Source organism: Hydractinia symbiolongicarpus, chromosome 2 (genome assembly GCF_029227915.1).
Source record: "Hydractinia symbiolongicarpus strain clone_291-10 chromosome 2, HSymV2.1, whole genome shotgun sequence".
Taxonomy (NCBI): Eukaryota; Metazoa; Cnidaria; class Hydrozoa; order Anthoathecata; family Hydractiniidae; genus Hydractinia; species Hydractinia symbiolongicarpus.
Genome location: NC_079876.1, coordinates 32,747,081 through 32,767,325, shown reverse-complemented (window position 1 = coordinate 32,767,325; position 20,245 = coordinate 32,747,081). Strand labels below are relative to the sequence as shown.

The window sequence follows — 20,245 nt, the reverse complement described above, 5'->3', positions numbered from 1 at the left end:
TAGGTCTTTTAGTTACATATTATTAGAAGAATACTTAACTAATACATCTCTTTATTGTGAACAGTATATACATCGTACTACCAACAAATGCTAATCAAATGTAACCTGATTCAGCAGTTATAACTTTCTGAAGTTTTTATAAACTAATATTGATTTAAGAAAAATTCTTACCAAACATGTTCTCGTCTTTCACGTTGATATAAAAGTGTTTTAATCGTCGCTATGCGCACAGTTTATTTTAGTTTCAATTTTTAAAGATGAAACACAAGGTACGTTATAAACATTTATTAAAAAGAGTGTTTAAATTAGGAAATTACAACAGTGGCCCTTGTTGAGAGCATTTAAGTGAATATTTGATTTTGTGACAAGTAGCACAATATTTGCAAAATAATCTCTCTTTTATTTCCGAGGTACGATTTATGGTTTATGTTTGTGCTATCAACAAAAATTTACATTTAAGGGGAAATCAAATGAAAAAAAATAAAGCCGAAATAACATAAAGGTCATTCTCTTTTAACTGTTTTCTTTGCATACTTCGGATTGTTCAATTCTGCCGTTGTATACTTGTAACGTAGATCGTCTAACGGTACAGTACCCTTCAAAAAAGAGTTAGTTTAAGACCAGTGTTCGTCACAGGGGTTTGTTCCAAATTGGGTTATATTGCTTCAAAACATACTCTGGGCTGCTAGAGTAGAGTAAACTCGACGATAAAGTGAGCCAGTAAGCTATTTCTGGAAGAAAAAGCCCAAATATAAAAAATAGAACAGACTCAAGACTTTACAGCGAAACATTTTGCTTTGCCTTTAGTGTGTTCTTGCACGTTATGACATTTTCTCAAATATTTTATACCGTTAATATGAAAGAAATGTTCTACATACCTCTATTATGTCTTCATGCCATTTAAAACACAAGAGGCGTGAAAGTTCTTTTTGACTAATAGTACACGTTCTAAATATTTGCGGACTTTTTAGTCTTTTTTAAAGTTTTGACGATGTTAGAGCACTCAGTTTTTTTTCCTTTCGTGCTAAATAAAATGGAATTTCTCTGCTGTAACTCGAATCAAATGTGGCTCAGGATGAACATGTTTATGAGCAGTTGATTACCTGTGTACTTGTGAGGTACCCTCTTGTTTTACAGTTCATTGTGTGCATTTTATCATATTTGTCACCACAAGGACATTATTTCATTAATCATTTAGGTGCTTTGACATATCGTCATACGCGTTAGAGATTTGGTGGAACCACGAACATCTCCCCAAACAGGATCCCCTAGGTTAATTACGGTAGAAAATTATTCTGCTTTTGTGGTTCTACAATTTATTCAAACTGACAAGGTGTTGTAATATCGGTTGCGTTGCTAATTTTATGTTGTATAAGGACCTTACATTTTGCTTTGGGAATGCTTAGCCTCCTGAGCGTATTGAAATGTCGATTGCGACTAACTAAAAGCCACACGATAACAAAACATTAGATGCGAAAAGATTTCTTGTGCGTTTGTTTGTACAAGATAGAAACTTTCGTAAATTTGCATTTAACTCTTTTATGCTTCCTGTTTTGTTTCGTGTTTTGTTTTTAGCAAATTTTTCCAATTCCTCTTCCGCTAGTTCTTGTGAACAGTTACAGTGGGGTTCAACCCTCAATGCATCATAGACCTCAATTGGAATTAACGTATGTTTTCTAATCGTAGCTTCTAATCAATTTTGTTTTGGCTTGTTTGCTGTTTCATAATGAAGTACAGTCATGTACAGAATTTTTCCGGAAAGCAAAAGATGATAGTGTGGTTGTTGGACGTACGATGGAACTTGCGGAAGATTTGAAATCAAAAGTCATATCGAAAGCAGGAGGATCTCCTGAGAAAAGTATTTTGCCATCCTTTTGCCGTGAATCTTCTCCCCTGGAATGGATATACAAATATGATGTGCTTTGTGTAAATGCCTTCGGGAAGCCTATATGTGTGGATGGTATTAATAGTGAAGGTTGGCATTACTTTATTTCCCTCTGACGAAAAAATGCAACTACAACCATAAACATGTACAAACCAAGATTATATTTGTTTTTTTCTATATTACAGTCGCGCATTTTGAACTTGTCAGTGTTTACTTTACTGTTTCGTCAAACTCATACTTTTGAAACGTGTTAATTGTTGCCGCCGTAATCACAAATAATTTTTTCTAAATTTTGCGACTGTCATCGGACCTTATGTGGATTATTTCGTTGTGCGGGTGCTCCAAATAACTGCACTAGTAAACTTTGCTACCTGGCCTGGGTGAGTGAAAAAGTAGCTCCTTTGCAGCTTATCGGCTTCAGGGTAGTAACTGTTTCAACTTTTTGTCCGTGTTTGAGAAATGACGAAAGAAAAAACGGTCTGCTTCATTAATTTTGTCCACGATTGTAGTTGCAAATGTAAAGCCTTTATATTTGCGTAAAAATCGTCCAAGTAAAACTGTTATCAAAGAAGGGTATAAATAGAATGTGATTTCTTCACTAGGTCTATCAGTTGGTGCTTTGTATTTGCCGCAGTACACGGTGTATGACAACACAACTCAACAAGATTGTTCCAACATGGTGTCAAATCTTCAAGTACTAAATTATATACTGGGTAAGAAAGATCAATAAATTCTACACTAATGCAGCAGCTTTTGCTATGACAAGTTAATTATAATGCATCAGCATTATAATTAACTTGTACAACCTATTATACCCTGGCTTCACCAGGGTTAAGCTTTGAAACACAGGGAAAAAATTGTGGCATTAGGACCCGTAAATAATTTAGAAACATTAACACGAAACATTAATTATGCATTCTGTAAGATAATCCTTAAGCCTGCATCAGTTATATCGCTTACTTTGCAGCAAATTATAATTCGACAGCGCAACTTCGCCATGCCGTTAACGGAAACAACTTTCCAAAAGTCTTTGGCATGGCAGTTTTTGGTCAGAATTTTGAGTTCCATTACACCGTGACAGATCCAAGTGGAGATGCGTTAGTGTTGGAATACACCAAAGATGGAAGAAAAGCTCATGATAATACGATTGGCGTTACAACCAACTCACCTCCGTATGATTTTCACATGATGAACATTAAAAACTACGTAACGTTATCAAAGTTCTCTTCAAAAGATCTAACATTTGGTGATGTTGTTTTTACTCCAGTGGGTATTGGCAGTGGATTACTTGGTGTACCAGGAGATTTTACACCTCCTTCAAGATTTATTCGCATGGCTTCTCTCTTGCATTTCTCAAACCAACCAAACACAACAGATGAAGCGCTTAAGCTGACTTATCACTTGTTGAACACTGTTGATATTCCAAAGGGTAAGAGACTTTGTTATATACATTTCATTTAAGTAAAGCCTTAGCGCTTTAGTAATTTTTTTTCTATTTCCAGATAGAATTATGATTCTGTATCCATGTAGCCTATCTGTAGTCGGATAGGCAATAAAATGAAAAAGATTTTTGACTTTCTTAAAGTTGTTTTCTTTTTTGTTATTAAAAGGTGTAGCACAAGTTGAAGTGGGACCGAAAGAAGGTCATTACGATTATACGCAGTGGGTTGTGATGAAAGATTTAAAGAATCGTGCCCTTTACATCCGTTATTACGACGACTTCATGTTTCAAAAAAATAGCATGAAGGAAACGAAGAAAGAAAAAGCAGGAGTTGTGCCTTAGAGATACAACTGACAATTGTACTCTATTGATGTTAATACTGATTTTTTGTGTTTGTATCTAAAGTTGTCATGTTTCTGTTTTGTTTTTATTTACGCTATAGCTTAGGGACATTTCAGTTTGTGTTACATCAGCATAAAAATATTCCTAATAATTGTTTGATGTGTTTATTGTATGCGAATATTGCATACACAACAGGTTTTGTTTCAGAACTTAAATAAAGGTTTTTCATTTTCTTGACAACGTGTTTGGCTTTTTAAAAGATTTAAAGAATAGAAAAGTGTTCCTGCAAGTTACATTAGCCACAACCGTTTCTTATCACCTGTGCAACATTGTAAAGACTATATTGTAAACATTGACAACAAGACTGTCTTGCATCAAGATATTTCATCACTTACACTATATTTGCGGCATATAGTTTCCACGGTAAAAATCTCTTGAAAACCAAGTCTTATATTCAATCGCCCTTCTTAAAATTGCCTGTGTTCTTCAATTTAGAAAATGTAGCTAATATAATATTATTTTTCAATTGTACATTTTTTAAAAACCAGTAAAATCCGACATGAGGCTAACTGTTTTTATTTTTTGATCCTTTTGCAGTCTGATAAGTTTATACTTTGTTTTAAATAGAAGATTAAAACTTTAAAACATAGCCTCGTTTGGTTCTTATGTAAGCAAGAAAAGAATCGTCCACAAGCTAAAAAAAAATAATTTCTATCCTTGATTGAAATTTTTCTTTTTTCTGTAAGAAACCTAAGCTTTTAGCTCAGCATGGATTATCCAATAGACTTTAAAAATTTCTTAAAAAGAAGATATCTGATTTACAAGGGTTTTTGGACAGTTTGGGTACAGCTATACGAACGACATTTGCTACCCTTTTCCTACCTTTTCTTAAGCGTTTCAAATAAAATATGATTTTTTTTAAAAGTTGATTAATAATGTTACCTATTATATTACTTATACATTAAGTTTCTTGTTAGAAATTTTTTTCACTTTCCTAAAATTTTTGAGCCTTTGGTCTCTTTTGACTGGTTTCTTATAAAAAAAGTCTGAAAAACACAGTTTCAAGATAACTTTTCTTCTTTAGCAGTTATTTCACTATTAATCTTTATGAAATTGGCCTAAAGATTGATCGAACCTAATCAGTCAACAGAGAACTTTTTTAGACTGTCCGGTTCCAGTTACAAAAATTTCTAAACGCATGCTAATTATTACATATCTTGCACGTATAAGTGGCACTAAAACTGTATGTTGATATTATCCATATAAATTATAGCTAAATCGCTAAAACTACAATGCACATTGGACGTAATAAGCACCATAAACAGCTGGCTATCTACCTCGACAGATGCATTAGTTAGATCACTTTTTTCAGGGAAAAAATTTTTTTTACGCTGTGATGCAATGCTGAAGAGGGCGCAGATTAGTTTACCTGCAGTGCTAATCTGATAGTGTTGCGACTGTAACATATATTTCCAAAATTAACTTTTCCGCAACGATAGCTGAAATAGAAACAGAGTTTACAATCCGTTGTTACTCCATTATAGCAAAAACAATCGGTCAATATTATTTTATTTTGCGGAATAAGTTTTTGTGAATGAAATTAATCGTGACACTGGGCTGAGTGTTTAGTACAGTGAAACGGTGTTGTACAGGCGTATAGCGATAATACCCTATTGAAAAAAACTGTATTACAGCTTTGGTTTGCAAAACACAGGATACACTCTGTTAAAACACCAGGTTAAGCCACAAGTAGTTGTGTTACCCGGCGTTAAATGCCCGGATGAGTGATTAATAAGAACCGTCAACTGTACCACACATTCAGGCAAAGCGATTTAGTACAGCTATAAAGTATTGTAGAAAGTCAAGGAAGTGCACACAACTTTATGTTGTTTCCGGCGTAACATATTGAAAAATAACTTTCGACAACTTAAGCTAAAATAAAAACACAGATTACAATTCATTGTAATCCCGTCATAGCAAAAACAGCTGGCCAACCTTCTTTTTTTTCAGAGAATATTCCTGGTGAAAGTTTAAAAAAAAGTTAAGCTGAGCACTTAGTATAGGTAAACAATGTGAAACATCCATTTAGGTGTAGTACTCTTTTCTGTAAAAAGCGTTATCGCAACTTCAGTTAAACAGAAACACACACAGGAAACAGCCCGGTCGTTAACATTGGACTATTCGCTTAGTACAGGTAAACCATGTGGCGCATTAGTAAAGGCGTAACACCATTTTTCAAAAAACTTTATCGCAACTTTGGTTAAAAAAATTCAGGAAACCGCCTGTCGTTATCATGTTCAGTTAATAAAATACTCAGCAATTTTGTTTTGAAGCATAAGTTTTTAAAACAGTAATATAATTAGACGCTGTCAACTGCATTTAGCATGAAAATTGTTAAGAATTGTGTTGCAGCCTAACTGCATTTGGCTACTTTCACTTTTTAGCCAGAGGTAGCTAAAAAAGGAGCTAGCTAGACACAACTTCAACATAAAAATAAATTATATTGGCTGGGATCTTGGAGGAAAGAATACGGAAGGAGAAACAACTCTTTTAAATCTATTGAAACACTGCGTGAGGTTCTAGCAGGTGTCTGTATAGAAACTTAATTTGAAATTTTGGCGGTTGTGTGACTAAATTATTCGTGAATAACAATTCGCAACTATGATTGGTTATAAAAACAATTAGATAATTTGATGATGAATTTGAATATTATCAAAACAAGAAGCCATATTGAAATCGGTAAAATTTCTTTTGTTCTTATGTTAACATAATTAGAGAAGAAGCACATGCTCGACACTTTTGTAAACAAAATGAAAAAGTTTATATCTCGTTTTAAAACGACGTTCTGTTATAAGAAGTTATTTCTTTAGTTAGAATAAACATTAATCCAGCACACATTTTGTCGGCACTCGTCCGGCGCATATCTATCTATATTGTTTTTCATGATCAAAGTGGTATACTCAAGCCTGCAAAAATAGGTTAATATCATGGTTAAACGCTTATTTCCAAACGTATTGTTGAAGTTTTTAACAGCATTGTTTACCGTCTTATATTAGGCACACTTTCCATACAAATATCACGTGCCTGCAGCGTGTTACAGTCAGATTTCAATAGAAAAAAGGTAGCCCCTATTAAAGGAGAATATGGAATTTGATCAATTTTTTGCGAAAAAGACTCGGTCGAGCACCTCACGCACTGATTCTTTTGAAATTAAAAACAATAGAAAATTCAATACATTTAAAGCGTACAGAAATGAAGTTGTTTCTCCTTCCGTATTCTTTCCTCCAAGCTGGGATAAATAGCTGTTGTACCAAACTGAATAGTCAAGACTAAGGCTCTAGCTAGCTAGCCTTCAAAATCTTCGTTTCTAGCCAAAAGTCCTAAAACTGGTGCGTTTAAGATCTGTACGTGACTAAAAAACGTGACAATATATATATCTTAACATCTAAAAACATACATAAAACAAATATTAAAAAAAATATGAAACTTTTAAAAGATAAAAAAGTCAAATAGGCCTACAAACCTTCTACACACTGACCACACATTGCACATGACCAATTTCAAACTCATAATGGCCTTCGTTCATTCAGCCGCGAAAATCTTGGATTGTTTTTCTAAGAATCAAAATGGTCTTCGTTCATTCAGCCGAGAAAATATATTGAATTGTTTTTTAAAGCGAAAATCTTGGATTCTTCCTGGTTGCGAAAATCGTAGATTGTTTTTTTAAAAAATCAGGCGTCGTGATTAGTATAGTGAAAACAAAGTCGGCAAAAATGTATCGCATTTGGTATTGGTGCGTATTTGAAAAATTTCGTCTTTTCATTTATTATAGATGTTTTCATGTAATCATTTTGTTCAGTATATGCAGCAGTTCTAACTAACTGTCATTAAAAATACACACAACAACTACAAAGAAGAAAAACTAAACCGAAGCAGTCTCCGAATGGTTTTTTTAGAAAGTCTATGTTGATTTACTGAAGATAATATAGTAAACTAATTTGATACAACCAGCTACAATTCGAGTATATATTAGTTTTCCCCCGTCTCTGCGTAATTCCATATCGTGTGAGCAAGGGGGAGTGATACACATACAATTTTGCAAGCGCATTCGGTGCCAAAAAGTTAAATCAACCAGAAATTCAAAAAAAGAAGAAAAACCCTAAGAAAAATGAAAAAAGACATGGTTATAACGAAAACGAAAGTAAAATAGAATTATGCAGTAGTTCTGAAAACTTCACAGTATCTCAAGGAAGTGAAAACTACTTAAAAACTTCTTTTCATTGACTTTCTAGCGGTACCACAACAGTTTAGAAATAATCTTCCGATATTACTACCACGCTTTAAATGGTGAAACGATTGACCGTCGGACGTGAGCAAAACGATTGTAAACTTTGACGTAGTAAATGTAATAAAAGAGAGCTTTATACTGCGTGAACATTTACATTTGTTTTCATTCAATGATACTTGTAAACTTGTGAACATTATACATATCAAATTTGAATGTTTTATATGCATAATGAGTTTTAAGATATTGTGTAAAGTTTCCTTGTTTTATTAGGACAAGTTTTGCCATAAATGTGGGTCATGGAGACCTTGGAGTATGTGCTTATAAAGTCACTAAAAATTACATTCAATTTAGAAAAAATTTTGCTTGTCAGTTGTCATCCATGTTTGTCGACACATAGAGAAATTAATGGAGAGGCTTAGGTTTAATCTAAAAGTAACATGAAGCGGCACAACTGTGGTGAAAAGCCATTATAAAGTAAATATAGTTGCTAAGGTTTTCTAAAGTGTTTGTTGATTGTAATAAGCATTCTTTTTTTCACGTGAATAAATATTGATTGCTTTAGCTTAGTCTATACCGTTTATTGACGAGTCCACATACTTTTAAATAAAAATGGTAAGTTTTAAAATTAATTTGTTAAACTACTTAAATTATATACGTGTTTTTTTGACACTTTAAACTTTGTTGATGTTTTGTCACCAATGCCATTTTTAGAAAATCTTAAAAATACCTGTTTACGTATTTTCTTCCAAAATGGCGCTATCGCAAGCAAATATGAGTACGTTTAACTCATCATATTAAAAAAATCGAGAATTTAATATTTTGATTATTGTGTTTTGACCCGGCAACTCCACTATAAAAAACTCAAAAACTTTGACACAAACTCTTCTTCTGTCTACTTGTGGTAGTTTTGGCAAATACCTCAGCGACAAGTCCAACCTAGAATTTTTTAAGTTTAAGGAGTACCATATTCCTTCCGAAAAACAAACTCGTTCACTGCACCCACGGCAACCGTCAATAGTTTTGAAATATGTCCATATAAGTTTAGAGAAACTCTCTTGTATGGAACGCTTTACCAGCTCACTTAAAATACAAGGAGTCGTTTAAAGATTTTAAACTTTCTTCTCGCATAATACGTATATCAAATGTGCAAAAGACTTTGTTTTGATTACCATCTCTAATGACAACTAAGGATGTAACTGCTGTTGCAAAAAGCTTCGTAAAACTTCATGTAGTTGAAAAAAAATAGCCAAATTATTTGGACTAAATAAAACTTTAAACAAAAAAAAAAATAAAAAAGTAAAGAAACATAAAAGAAATCTTAATAAAAAATTAATGGAATAACAGTCTTATTAGATAGATGCATTTTTAATTGGTCAAATTTCACTTATCAATGTTCACAAACGGGCTTAGGATCTAAGAATCTAAGCTTATTTGGTTATATTCGAAACTTTAACCTGTACTAACGCTTGCTAACCTTAGCATAGCCTATTTTTTTATTTAATGAACCTGGACGTAGGGTTAATTTCTTTAAAATGCCGACGTCTACAGATTTGTCTTACAGGCTACGAAGCACTTGTCAGCTGATGTATTTATCTATTTCGAGGATTGTCAAAAAACTGTCATTTAGCAAACACTATGAACAGAATTATAGTGATTATTGTGTCACAAATAGCTACAATCCCGGTCAAAATATATTGGCAGTAAGCTACAAAAAGTGCAGTATAATTCTTTCTTACCCCCTCTCCCCCATTATCAATGTTTGGAAACGCGTTAGCACAACTTTTGAACATTGATACTGGGGGAAAGGGGGCTTTGTACTTATCTTGCTCTTGCTACACGTGTAAAAAGGTTTTGCTGCCATTATTTTTGACCGGGATTGTCTGAATTTCAAGAAAAAAAATTGAAAAGAGTTGTGGCCTTTTTTTTCCTAGAGAAAGTCAAAACGGCCTCTGTAACTCGAATTTGTTACACACACACGTGGACTAGAGCCTAGGTTCTATGAAACTACTATTCTGTAACAAATCCAGTGAAATGATAAGAAAAATTAGCCGCCAAAATTCGAAGAAAACGAAAGTAAAATCAAATGATATTCTACACAAGAAATAAGCTCTCATCCTAGCCTAAAATAACGTATAAAATAAGGTATAAAATACCTGCCAAGGCCTAAAAACCAGTTTGCCATTGACATGGTTATAGGCAGGGAGAATTCCATGCTAATTTTGGCTACAAGCAAAGGTTCAATTAAACATGTTGAAAAATATAGCCAGAGATCAACGCGAAACAGATATGATGAGTTCAAGAGGACGAGAATTTAAATACATTGAAGAAATCCTAAAGGAATCGATGAAAGACTTAGCTAGAACCTTGCCCGCACTGTTTTTGCACCCCGGTTATTAAAGGCATGGATGCCTAAAATGTATAATATATATATAAAAACTATGTTCGTATTTAAAAGTTCTTATATTCCATGCGTCACAAGTGCGTCACATATGCGTCACAAGCTATATAGTACTACGCTGTGAAGGAATTTAATGCGTCACGTACGTCACATCTAAAGTTTTAAAAGAATAGTACATATTTCTTAAAAAAAATGTTGTGACGCATGTGACGCATACATTTGACAGTTAAACACATGCAAAAAACCGAGTGACGCATTAGTGACGCACTGTGACGCATGGAAATTACAGCTAAATATCTTTAAAAACTTAATATTTTGTTCTGGCACCTTTGTGCTTTTGCACAAGTGCCAACCTTACATGCAAAACAAACATAAACAAGGTTTTTTTTCAGTTTGATCTTCCCTTACAGAGCTTAGCACTACCTTATTGGTACTAATTTTCTGAATTTTTGACTCAATATACATGTACCCTTTCATTCTTGAAAAGGTATATATATATTTTTTGCGCGTAGTACTTTTCACCCAAAACATTTTGCGCGTTGCTTCTGTACTAAATTTTGCGCGCAAATAATTTTTTTTCGCACAACTGCGTCAAAATTAATACCCACAAAAATTAGTAACAATAACGTATTCATCTAACTACAATTTTTCACGGAATATTATAATGTCTCGCGATTATCGAAAAATGCCCCATTCGCCTCGTCATCTATTGTTTTAGCATTTCTATTGTTTCCAATTTTAGCATGGAACAAAAGAAACAATGCTGGTACATACTTCAAAACATATATATAGTATCCACCTTTAGAATTAATTTAAAAATTAAGTCAAAAAAATTACTGCAAAAAATTGCCGAAAAAATTCTAAGTCTAAAATTTCAGAGACAATCCCGGTCAAAATATATTGGCAGTAAGCTACAAAAAGTGCAGTATAATTCTTTCTTACCCCCTCTCCCCCATTATCAATGTTTGGAAACGCGTTAGCACAACGTTTGAACATTGATACTGGGGGAAAGGGGGCTTTGTACTTATCTTGCTCTTGCTACACGTGTAAAAAGGGTTTACTGCCATTATTTTTGACCGGGATTGTAGTTCAAACTTTTGGGTATAAAGAATATCAAGTTTACTTTATTATAACTCAAAGACATGATAAGATGTTGCTTTCACTAAGAAAGTGTTGTAATGCGGAAATACGCAGATAAATGTAATCAATTTGTTTCTCTCGAACCGTTTTGTAATTCTTTTTTTTAATATTAGAGATCCCTCTAGAGAGTTAGCGTTTCCAAACAATTTTTCATACGAGAGAATTTGTGTATAGAGCATGCTAAACTGGGAAACAATTCGCAGAAAAAATTTCAGAGTTGAGTTGCTTAAAAGTTTTATGTTTTTATGTGCAACAAATTTTTATTGACTAATTTGTTTTTTTTAATATACAAACAGTTGAGAATCGGATGTATTAGATTAAGTTGGTATTTTTTTCTTATAGCTTGCACTAAAGTCACTTTGGACCGCTTTATCGCTGTTTTATGTAGTTGAATCATGTACAGAATTTTTTATAAAAACCAAAGATAAAAACGTGCTTGTCGGACGTACTATGGAATTCGCGACTGATTTAAAATCTAAAGTTGTACTTAAGGCAATAGGCACACAAGAGAAAAGTTCTTTGCCTCCTTCCTGTGGTCAAGCCTCTCCTTTGGAATGGAGTTACAAATATAATGTACTTTGCCTGAATGCACTAAAGCAACCTGTATGCACAGATGGTGTTAACAGTGCAGGTAAATGAATTTATTTTTGTTTCTTTGGCGCGCCTTTATCATGTCTCCTACTCTTTTTAAGGTGTATCGTCTTAAGAATCATCTCAAGTCGATAGAATTTAACCACCCACCCACCCTTAGATTAAAATTACGGAGTTTCATACCGCGCAGGTCTGGACACTAGCGAGGCACTTGTAGGGACAAATTTTTATATCCCCCGCAGAGTGTAAGGCATTTGCTAAGAAAAACATGCAGTACGAAGAGAATTATTCACTTTTTCCTTTGTATTTTTACTTTTTAAACTGGTGCGATATATTGATTTTACAATTATTTAAATGAAGGATACTCAGTATTGACATAAGATTGTATATTAAGAAGGTTCAAGGCCTAAACTTGGTTATTAATTTAATTGCTTCAAGTTGTGGGGTACACTCATTATGAAAAGTTGGCAGTCAAAAGAGAAAGAAACCTTATTTTGGTTGTTAGTTACATCACAAGTTTTAATAGTCTTAGAAATATCACTGTGCTGATCAAAGAGGGATTGCTAGCATGTCATTCAAGATTTATATAGCTACTAGTACAGCCAAAATAATGTAGCTCATTGAACACAGTAAAGAAAACAGTGGGTTTTTTTCTAAACTAATAGTTTCATGCCCATTAAAAAGATACCTAGCTAGCTATAATATTAAAAACAATTCCAAAATGTCTTATTTTGTGTTTGCTGGGAAACTTTATTTAACTAACCAGGGCGAAGCTACCTACATTTTTTATGAACCAAATTAAAAATTGTCAAAAAGCTGCCTGTATCTGTCTCGTAGTTTTTTTTAGCTAGGAGTCACACTTGGTCACTCATTATAACGTATCCTTATTCATAGAGTAATCAGATATGTAGGTGGGCAAGTGTCTAGATGCTAAAAATAAAATCATAAAAACTCATTTCTAATATCACTCAACTTAACAGTGCAGTTCAAACACCAATTTAGCCTTAAAAATTGCTACGCCTCAATTTTGCATTGGAATAATTTTAATCTGTAAAGTACAAAGTTTCGACCGCTGCGAAATATAAAATAAAATAACATACTGTGGTTAAAATAAACAAATTTAATGGAAAATAACTTTTTAAACAAATTTAGTGACTTTAACTGTTTTCGTCAAATATTTTCGGTTGCCAAAAAGTGGACCTTGCCTAAATTTATTCTTGCATTTTACCAAAATTAAGAACACAGTAATACAGTATAACATGCTATTATATATATCCCTTCCTAGCTAGTTATGTAATATTTATATACAATAATTTCTAACGAAACAAATTTCTAACAAAGCCAGTCATTATATCATTGAAGTGTGTATTTTATTTTCAGTCGATTTTATCTGTGCTCTTTTTTATATAACTAGTTAGCTATACTTTGCAAATAAATCCTTTATTAAATACTCTTCCACGTTAATCCATGTCAAACTTGCAGATCCATATATAGCTAGCTAGCTATAGCTTACTGTAAAAAAACTTCCTTTAAGTCTTTTTATAACTAGCTGTAATTTTTATTTCTTTTTGCCAAAGTGCACTGATAATGATAAAATAGTGATTCTTTTTAACCATTACTTTATTCCTCACAACACAAAATGTATGGTATATGTAGCTTGCAACTTCAGGAAGCTAACCCCTAAAACCAACATCAACAATATGTCTTCTCTTGCGTCTCTTTAAAAGTCAGTAATTTAAGTTTTCTTCGATTCCAACATCTTACCCATGTCAATATACCACAAAGAGGGTTAGCAACACCATTTAAACGTGTTATTAAAAAGCAAAACGTCAGTTAAAGTAAAAAATTAGTTGAAGAAACATCAGGCAGGATTTTGCATTTCTGCCTCTTTTCGCAGCACTAAACAGAATAGTTGTGAAAAACTGACCATGAAAATTATTTGGGCTATCAAGACAAATGAAAACAAGCCAAAAATTTGTCCCGTTAAAGCGCTTTGCTAGCGCCCAGACCTGCGCGATATGAAACTCCGTAACTAGTATAGAAAGTGTTGCGGAGAGGTTGCCAAGGCAAAGGCATTAAGCACGGCAAAGGCACGGCAAAGGCAGCCAAGGAAAGAGGAAGAGGAATCAGCAAGGCAGGGGTAGGCGAGGCATGGGAGGCACAGGCAAGGGCATAGTAGGCAGGCACCAGAAAAGGCATGGGAAGGGTAGGCAAAGGCATTAAGCACAACAAGAAAAGGGCATGGCAATGCGCGGCAAAGCAGGCAAGGAAACAGGAAGAGGAATCAGCAAGGCAGGGGTAGGCAAGGCATGGGACGCACAGGCAAGGCCATAGAAGGCAGGCAACAGAAAAGGCATAGGAAGGGTAGGCAATGGCAAGGGGACGGCAAGGCAGGGGCAGGCACGTTAATAGAAACTATCTCCCCCTACAACTCAAAGATATACTCAATGTAAAGTATTACATTTATATAAGGTCAATATACAGTGAATCATCTTAGCAGAATTATGTGCCAGTATAATACAACCTGGTTGTTGTAGGTGCAAGATAATTATGTTTTTCCTAGCCCTGTCCAGGATTTGAACCTGGAGCTCTCATTTGCATGAGTGTCATAGCCATTAGACCAACAGGGCATATATATGTATATTCATACATATATAAAAAAACTTTACATGTGCATCTTATATATGCTCACATAGTCTTTTTAGAGAAAAAACAGAGAAAAACACAATGAACTAAGAAATATAAAAGGAATACAGATATAGTTGATAGTTTTGTTCTCAACTTTTTTCAACTGGCTCTAATTTTGTTATTATTCAGCCAGAGGTCGACTTGCGAAGGTTCTAACTCGACCTGCGAGACAAGGGTATCCAAGTTTTTATGGGATGAAATAATTAGTGTATTATCTGCATATGGGTGGTGGTGGTTTGAATTGATGACAGATTTAAAGTCATCAATATACAAAAGAAAAAGCAGGGGCCCAACACAGATCCCTGCGGCAAAGGTAAAAAGTCAGGGTAAAAATCAGAATATATATATATACATCATAGTATACGGAATATAATATCCCTAATACTGCAATATATAGCTATATGTGCAACATAATTAATGTTTTTCCTAGCCCTGTCCAGGATTCGAACTTAGATCTCTCATTTATAAAAGTGTCATAGCCATTAGACCAACAGGGCATGAATGCATATATACTTTTATAGTTGCACATTATAGCCACACATGTACAGAAAGTCTGATATATAAGAACATCAAAATTTAGTTTTCTTTATACAAGTGTCTCAGAACTGCAATATTAACCACAACAGCAAAAAACAAATCAAAATATAAAAATATATAACCAAAATGAGTCAAAACTTTGTACTCTCTGCACACCATATGTTACTTATGTTAACTTTTGAAGTTGTAGCTTCACGTCTGTCGTAGACGACCGACGTCAGTCACTTCTTCCTCTTCTTCTACTTCATCTCTAGAGAGAGAAGGATGCGGGTTAGATCGAACTACAGTGACTATACTGTTTTCTGAGGCTTTATATATGGAGAATTTTTACTCACAAATTTTTATATGTCATGGGGCTTCTTTATTAGCAAAAACACAGTCTATTCTGGACACAATATTCTATATGGGTCAGTGACACATTTCATTTAGAACAAAACAAATCAGAAGATGCTACAAAACGTTACGAAGGATTTTTCTAATGCGAATTGGATGGCAAATTTGCAGGCGAAATGTATCTGAGCATGTACATTTTTATTTGTGTTATTTTGCTTCGAAAAGTTTGCTTAACTGAAAAGTAGAAACAAGGTTCTTTTTTCATGTAAATATACATCCTAACAAAGTTTTATCCTAACATAGAAAAAATAACAAAAGAAGTCTTAATTCAAAAAAAAAAGATGTATATATATACTCAATAAAATGCATAACTATAAATTCAAATAAAAGCTCAATGTTGTTCAATGTTTATATATATTTGAAGATTTTCTATGTTTCTATGTTATTTTTTCTGTTATTATATAGATGCTTGAAGATTTTCAGGACATGTTAATGATTGCACAAGAACCACTCCTTAGAAATTAAAAAAAATTGTTACTAGAAAATATGGATGTTGGTGTTAATCCTGATATATATATATATATATATATATATAGAAATAATTTCAGTTTCTATAACATGACTCGCACTAGTGTATAAAATTAATTTGAAGACACATGATCCTGTTGCTGTATTAGCGAAAGAGTAGTCTGTTTGGAACGCCAAATAGTCTATGGGTCTACATTTTGTTTAGAATCCGACGACTACAAATTTACATGTTAAACAAAAATTGCATCCAGCACCGTGATGCCCCAGCGGTAGCTAAATATTTACTCCTCTGGGTGTTTGGTGATGCCTCTTAATTTCTAGCTAGCTCCACAATCATATGGACTCTCCTCCCCCTGCCCTCTCCCCAACACTTCTCTGTCATCCAATCTTGAAAAAAATTACCTTTGGTGTCGGTAACATGTGACCATGTCAATGTCTTTATAAACATTGACAGGAAGTATTATATGTGGAAAAATTTGCGATGTTCTTTTGTTGATTTTGCTAAGTTTTTTTAGTCATTCTTTATATACATTTAAAAAATTTGTCAAGAGCCAACACATTTTGTGGAGCTGGATAAAACTACAAAGTAGTTATGTGATGGACATCACTCACTGTGTGCAGTAGCAGCTAGCTAGCTCAAAAATCCGTCCTAAAGTCTTAGGACGGATTTTTGAGAATTCTCTTATGATCTTCTAATCATCTAGCATAAGAGAAAACTTAATAAGCATTTTTGTGCTAGTTAAATTGGTAGTTTTATGCTAGCTTAGCTGCTACTGTTGTGCTAGATAGCTTTAGGTGTATGTAAGGGGTTTTCACAACCTTTAAAAAACAGTGATCATAACCTCCACTTCTTTCTTGAAAAATCTCATCATTTCGCTTCTAGCTGGCTGACTACGTTTAGCACCATCTTTAAAACACAACAAAAACTCCATCGCCGTGCCAAAACACGTTGTCTCGCTCAATCAGATATTTACGAAAATTTACTAACAAATGACCAGATAAAATTACTGGGCAACACTGATAAAATGGCAGAATTTTTTATAAATTTGATGTATAGGGACGAAATCGTATAGAAATCCTATATACTCTCCACCGTACTTCCTTTTTCTTTTATATTTGGCTTATTTAATGAGGAAATGGGCTCCGCTACGCTCCGGGCGCTGACGCGCCCTCCGCTTCTCTCCGCAATGATATCTGTGGGACATATATTGAGGAAAAAAATATATACGGTATATTTTGTGTTAGATATTGTATAACACTTACTGCACCTTTCTAAACTGACTCTACTATAAGTGATAAAGAAATGAAGATAATAATAAATAAAGTTATTTTTGTTTGAGGTACAAATTAGAAAATAAGTTTTAATAAACCTATTCTATGTTTTGGTGTAGAAGTTATAAAAGATATACGATACCTTATGAAATCTTCTTTCCAATAGGTTTATCAGTTGGTGTACTGTATCTGCCACAATACACAGTGTATGATAATGTTACACAACACGCTTGCTCTGACATCTTGTCTAATATTCAAACTGCGAATTTTATCTTGGGTAAGTCCATTATCAATACTGCTTTACCAACATTATCGTATTTTTTTGGCTCGCTCTTGAATAGAAACCACATGAAGACATGAAGAAAAATACAGAATGTTTATTTGTAAAGCTCTATTTTTTATTCTTTTAAAAAATATTCTGTTGAACTTCTTTTTTCTCCTTCTCGGAAATTATAATGTTTGTCTCATTGTTTAATGCCGACCTTTATCTTGTTAATAAAGCCACACTCGGTTGCTTCGGCTATTCCGTAAATACGAATGTTGACAACGTCGCATGACGTATTCACGTATTATAAATTTTTTTATCAATTTGATATCAATTTTCTTTCAAGGATAGCAATATTGGCTTTGTCGCATATTTACTCGCGGTTTCAATTTAAGAAAACACGTGATGGCATCATTTTTTATTAATTAATCTTTTTCAAATTTGCAGCAACATACAATTCCACCCAACAGCTTCGAAATGACATCAATGGTAACATTTTTCCAAAGGTCTTTGATATGGAGTTTCTTGGTGCGTATTATCCACTTCACTACACTGTAACAGATTCTAGTGGAGATGCGTTAGTGTTGGAATACACTAAGGATGGAAGAAAAGCTCATGATAATACGATTGGCGTTACAACAAACTCACCTCCGTATGATTTTCACATAATGAATATCAAAAACTACGTAACGTTATCGAAGTTTTCTTCAAAGAATCTAAGATTTGGTGATGTTGTGTTTACTCCAGCGGGTATTGGCAGTGGATTACTTGGTGTACCAGGAGATTTTACACCTCCTTCAAGATTTATTCGCATGGCTTCTCTCCTGCATTTCTCAAACCAACCAAACACAACAGATGAAGCGCTTAAGCTGACTTATCACTTGTTGAACACTGTTGATATTCCAAAGGGTAAGAGTATTTGTTTTATGTACATTTAAGATTGGTTTCAGTTACCATAAAAAAGTTGAGCAGGAGTTGGCCAAAGAATCTTTTACACACAGAAAATAATAAACTTCCAACTGATTCTGTGGAAATGAAAAATTCCCAACGTTCCCGCGGTAAATTTAAAACTGCTCATGCTCGTGGTGGAAGTCGGAGTGGAAATACACCTTTATTTACATTAATGGAATCCCACCTTTAAGACTCTCCTTTATCTTCTCCTTTTCATAACAATACTGTTTGTACTTCGGAGAAATAATGTCTTCGTTACCAGGTTAAAATACACAGATATTTGATCGACAGCACTGACGAAATTTTACAAAATTAGACTAACCCTCCGTCTTCACTGGCGTAGTCTATTTTTCTTGATGTTACTTACAGGTGCTGCGCAGGTTGAAGTAGAACCGGAAGAAGGTCATTATGATTACACACAGTGGGTTGTGATGAAAGATTTAAAGAACCAAGTTATTTACCTCCGTTTTTATGACGACTTTACGTTTAAAACATTTGATTTAAAGACAATGAAGCCATTGACATCTGGGGTTGTTTCGTGCTTCCAATCTTCGTTAACTCGGATTTTTATTGTGTTTTTTCTTGTGATTGCTTTGTTCTGAAATTTCAGTAAATATGATTGTTATACGTTGTTTCTGCTCGTGCGTCTTAGTCTTTTTATTGCATTTGCTGTGATTGTTGTAGTGTGCAAACATTTATCGTAGAACAGGTGTTTTTCAGTTTAGCTTGCACATTTTTTAGATTTTAAAAACAATTTTTCTACCAATAGATAAACTACTAAAATACGGACTTTTCATGCTTGCATGTTTACGGCGCTTTTCATGCACGAAAAGAATTTACGTTTTTTACGTACTTACGTCCCCCCCTACCTTTACAGTTACAGCTTTCAACAAATGAACAAATGAAAGGAGAACTAGTTATTACTTGTCGAGCTGGTAATTTGCCCAACTGGTAACTTGTCCAACTGGTAACTTGTCCAACTGGTAACTTGTCCAACTGGTAACTTGTCCAACTGGAAACTTGTCCAACTGGTAACTTTTCCCACTGGAAACTTGTCCAACTGGTAACTTTTCCAACTGGTAACTTATCCAACTGGTAACTTGTTCAACTGGTAACTTGTCCAACTGGTGACTTATCCAACTGGTAACTTGTCCAACTGGTAGTCTCCATCAAACAAGCAGACAAACAACTGTTGTTATGGGTAAACAAGTACAAAGAAAAAAATAGTTCAGCAAAAATAAAATATCAATGTCACATTCATCTTCATCCTAAGGTATGGTCGGTTCAATGTTTGTCAAGCTACGTCTTAATTCATTGGGGAATTTAAAAACACAAGGACTTGTAAAATATTGTACTAATACAATAATAACCGATTACCCCGGGCTGTACCGCAAAATGTCGCCCGAGGTCTACGACTGAGGACAATATTTGTATAAGAATTTCAGTTTACTGTTCTTATCTATATAATAATACGCTTGTGTGAGTAACCATGCGAATCCACGACACGCAAAGTACGGGTCACTTTCCTACGAGGTGGCGTTACGCTAAAATTTACCAAGTTATAAAAAACGCGAATCAGGGAGTTA

At 34.0% G+C, this 20,245-nt stretch overlaps 2 protein-coding genes across 2 annotated transcripts; both read left to right on the top strand.

Annotated features, from left to right (window-relative positions):
• Positions 1 to 192: 192 nt before the first annotated feature.
• Positions 193 to 3,819, top strand: LOC130630709 (penicillin acylase-like). The gene is made up of 5 exons (XM_057444296.1): positions 193 to 269; positions 1,687 to 1,975; positions 2,488 to 2,598; positions 2,853 to 3,314; positions 3,496 to 3,819. The coding sequence occupies exons 1-5, from the start codon at positions 258 to 260 to the stop codon at positions 3,666 to 3,668; spliced, it is 1,047 nt and encodes a 348-aa protein (XP_057300279.1). The 5' UTR covers positions 193 to 257; the 3' UTR covers positions 3,669 to 3,819.
• Positions 3,820 to 8,500: 4,681 nt separating this feature from the next.
• LOC130630708 (penicillin acylase-like) lies at positions 8,501 to 19,441 on the top strand. Its single transcript, XM_057444295.1, has 5 exons — positions 8,501 to 8,568; positions 11,837 to 12,125; positions 17,610 to 17,720; positions 18,156 to 18,617; positions 19,029 to 19,441. Exons 1-5 carry the CDS (start codon positions 8,566 to 8,568, stop codon positions 19,259 to 19,261), a joined length of 1,098 nt encoding a protein of 365 aa, XP_057300278.1. The 5' UTR covers positions 8,501 to 8,565; the 3' UTR covers positions 19,262 to 19,441.
• The last annotated feature ends 804 nt before the right edge of the window (positions 19,442 to 20,245 follow it).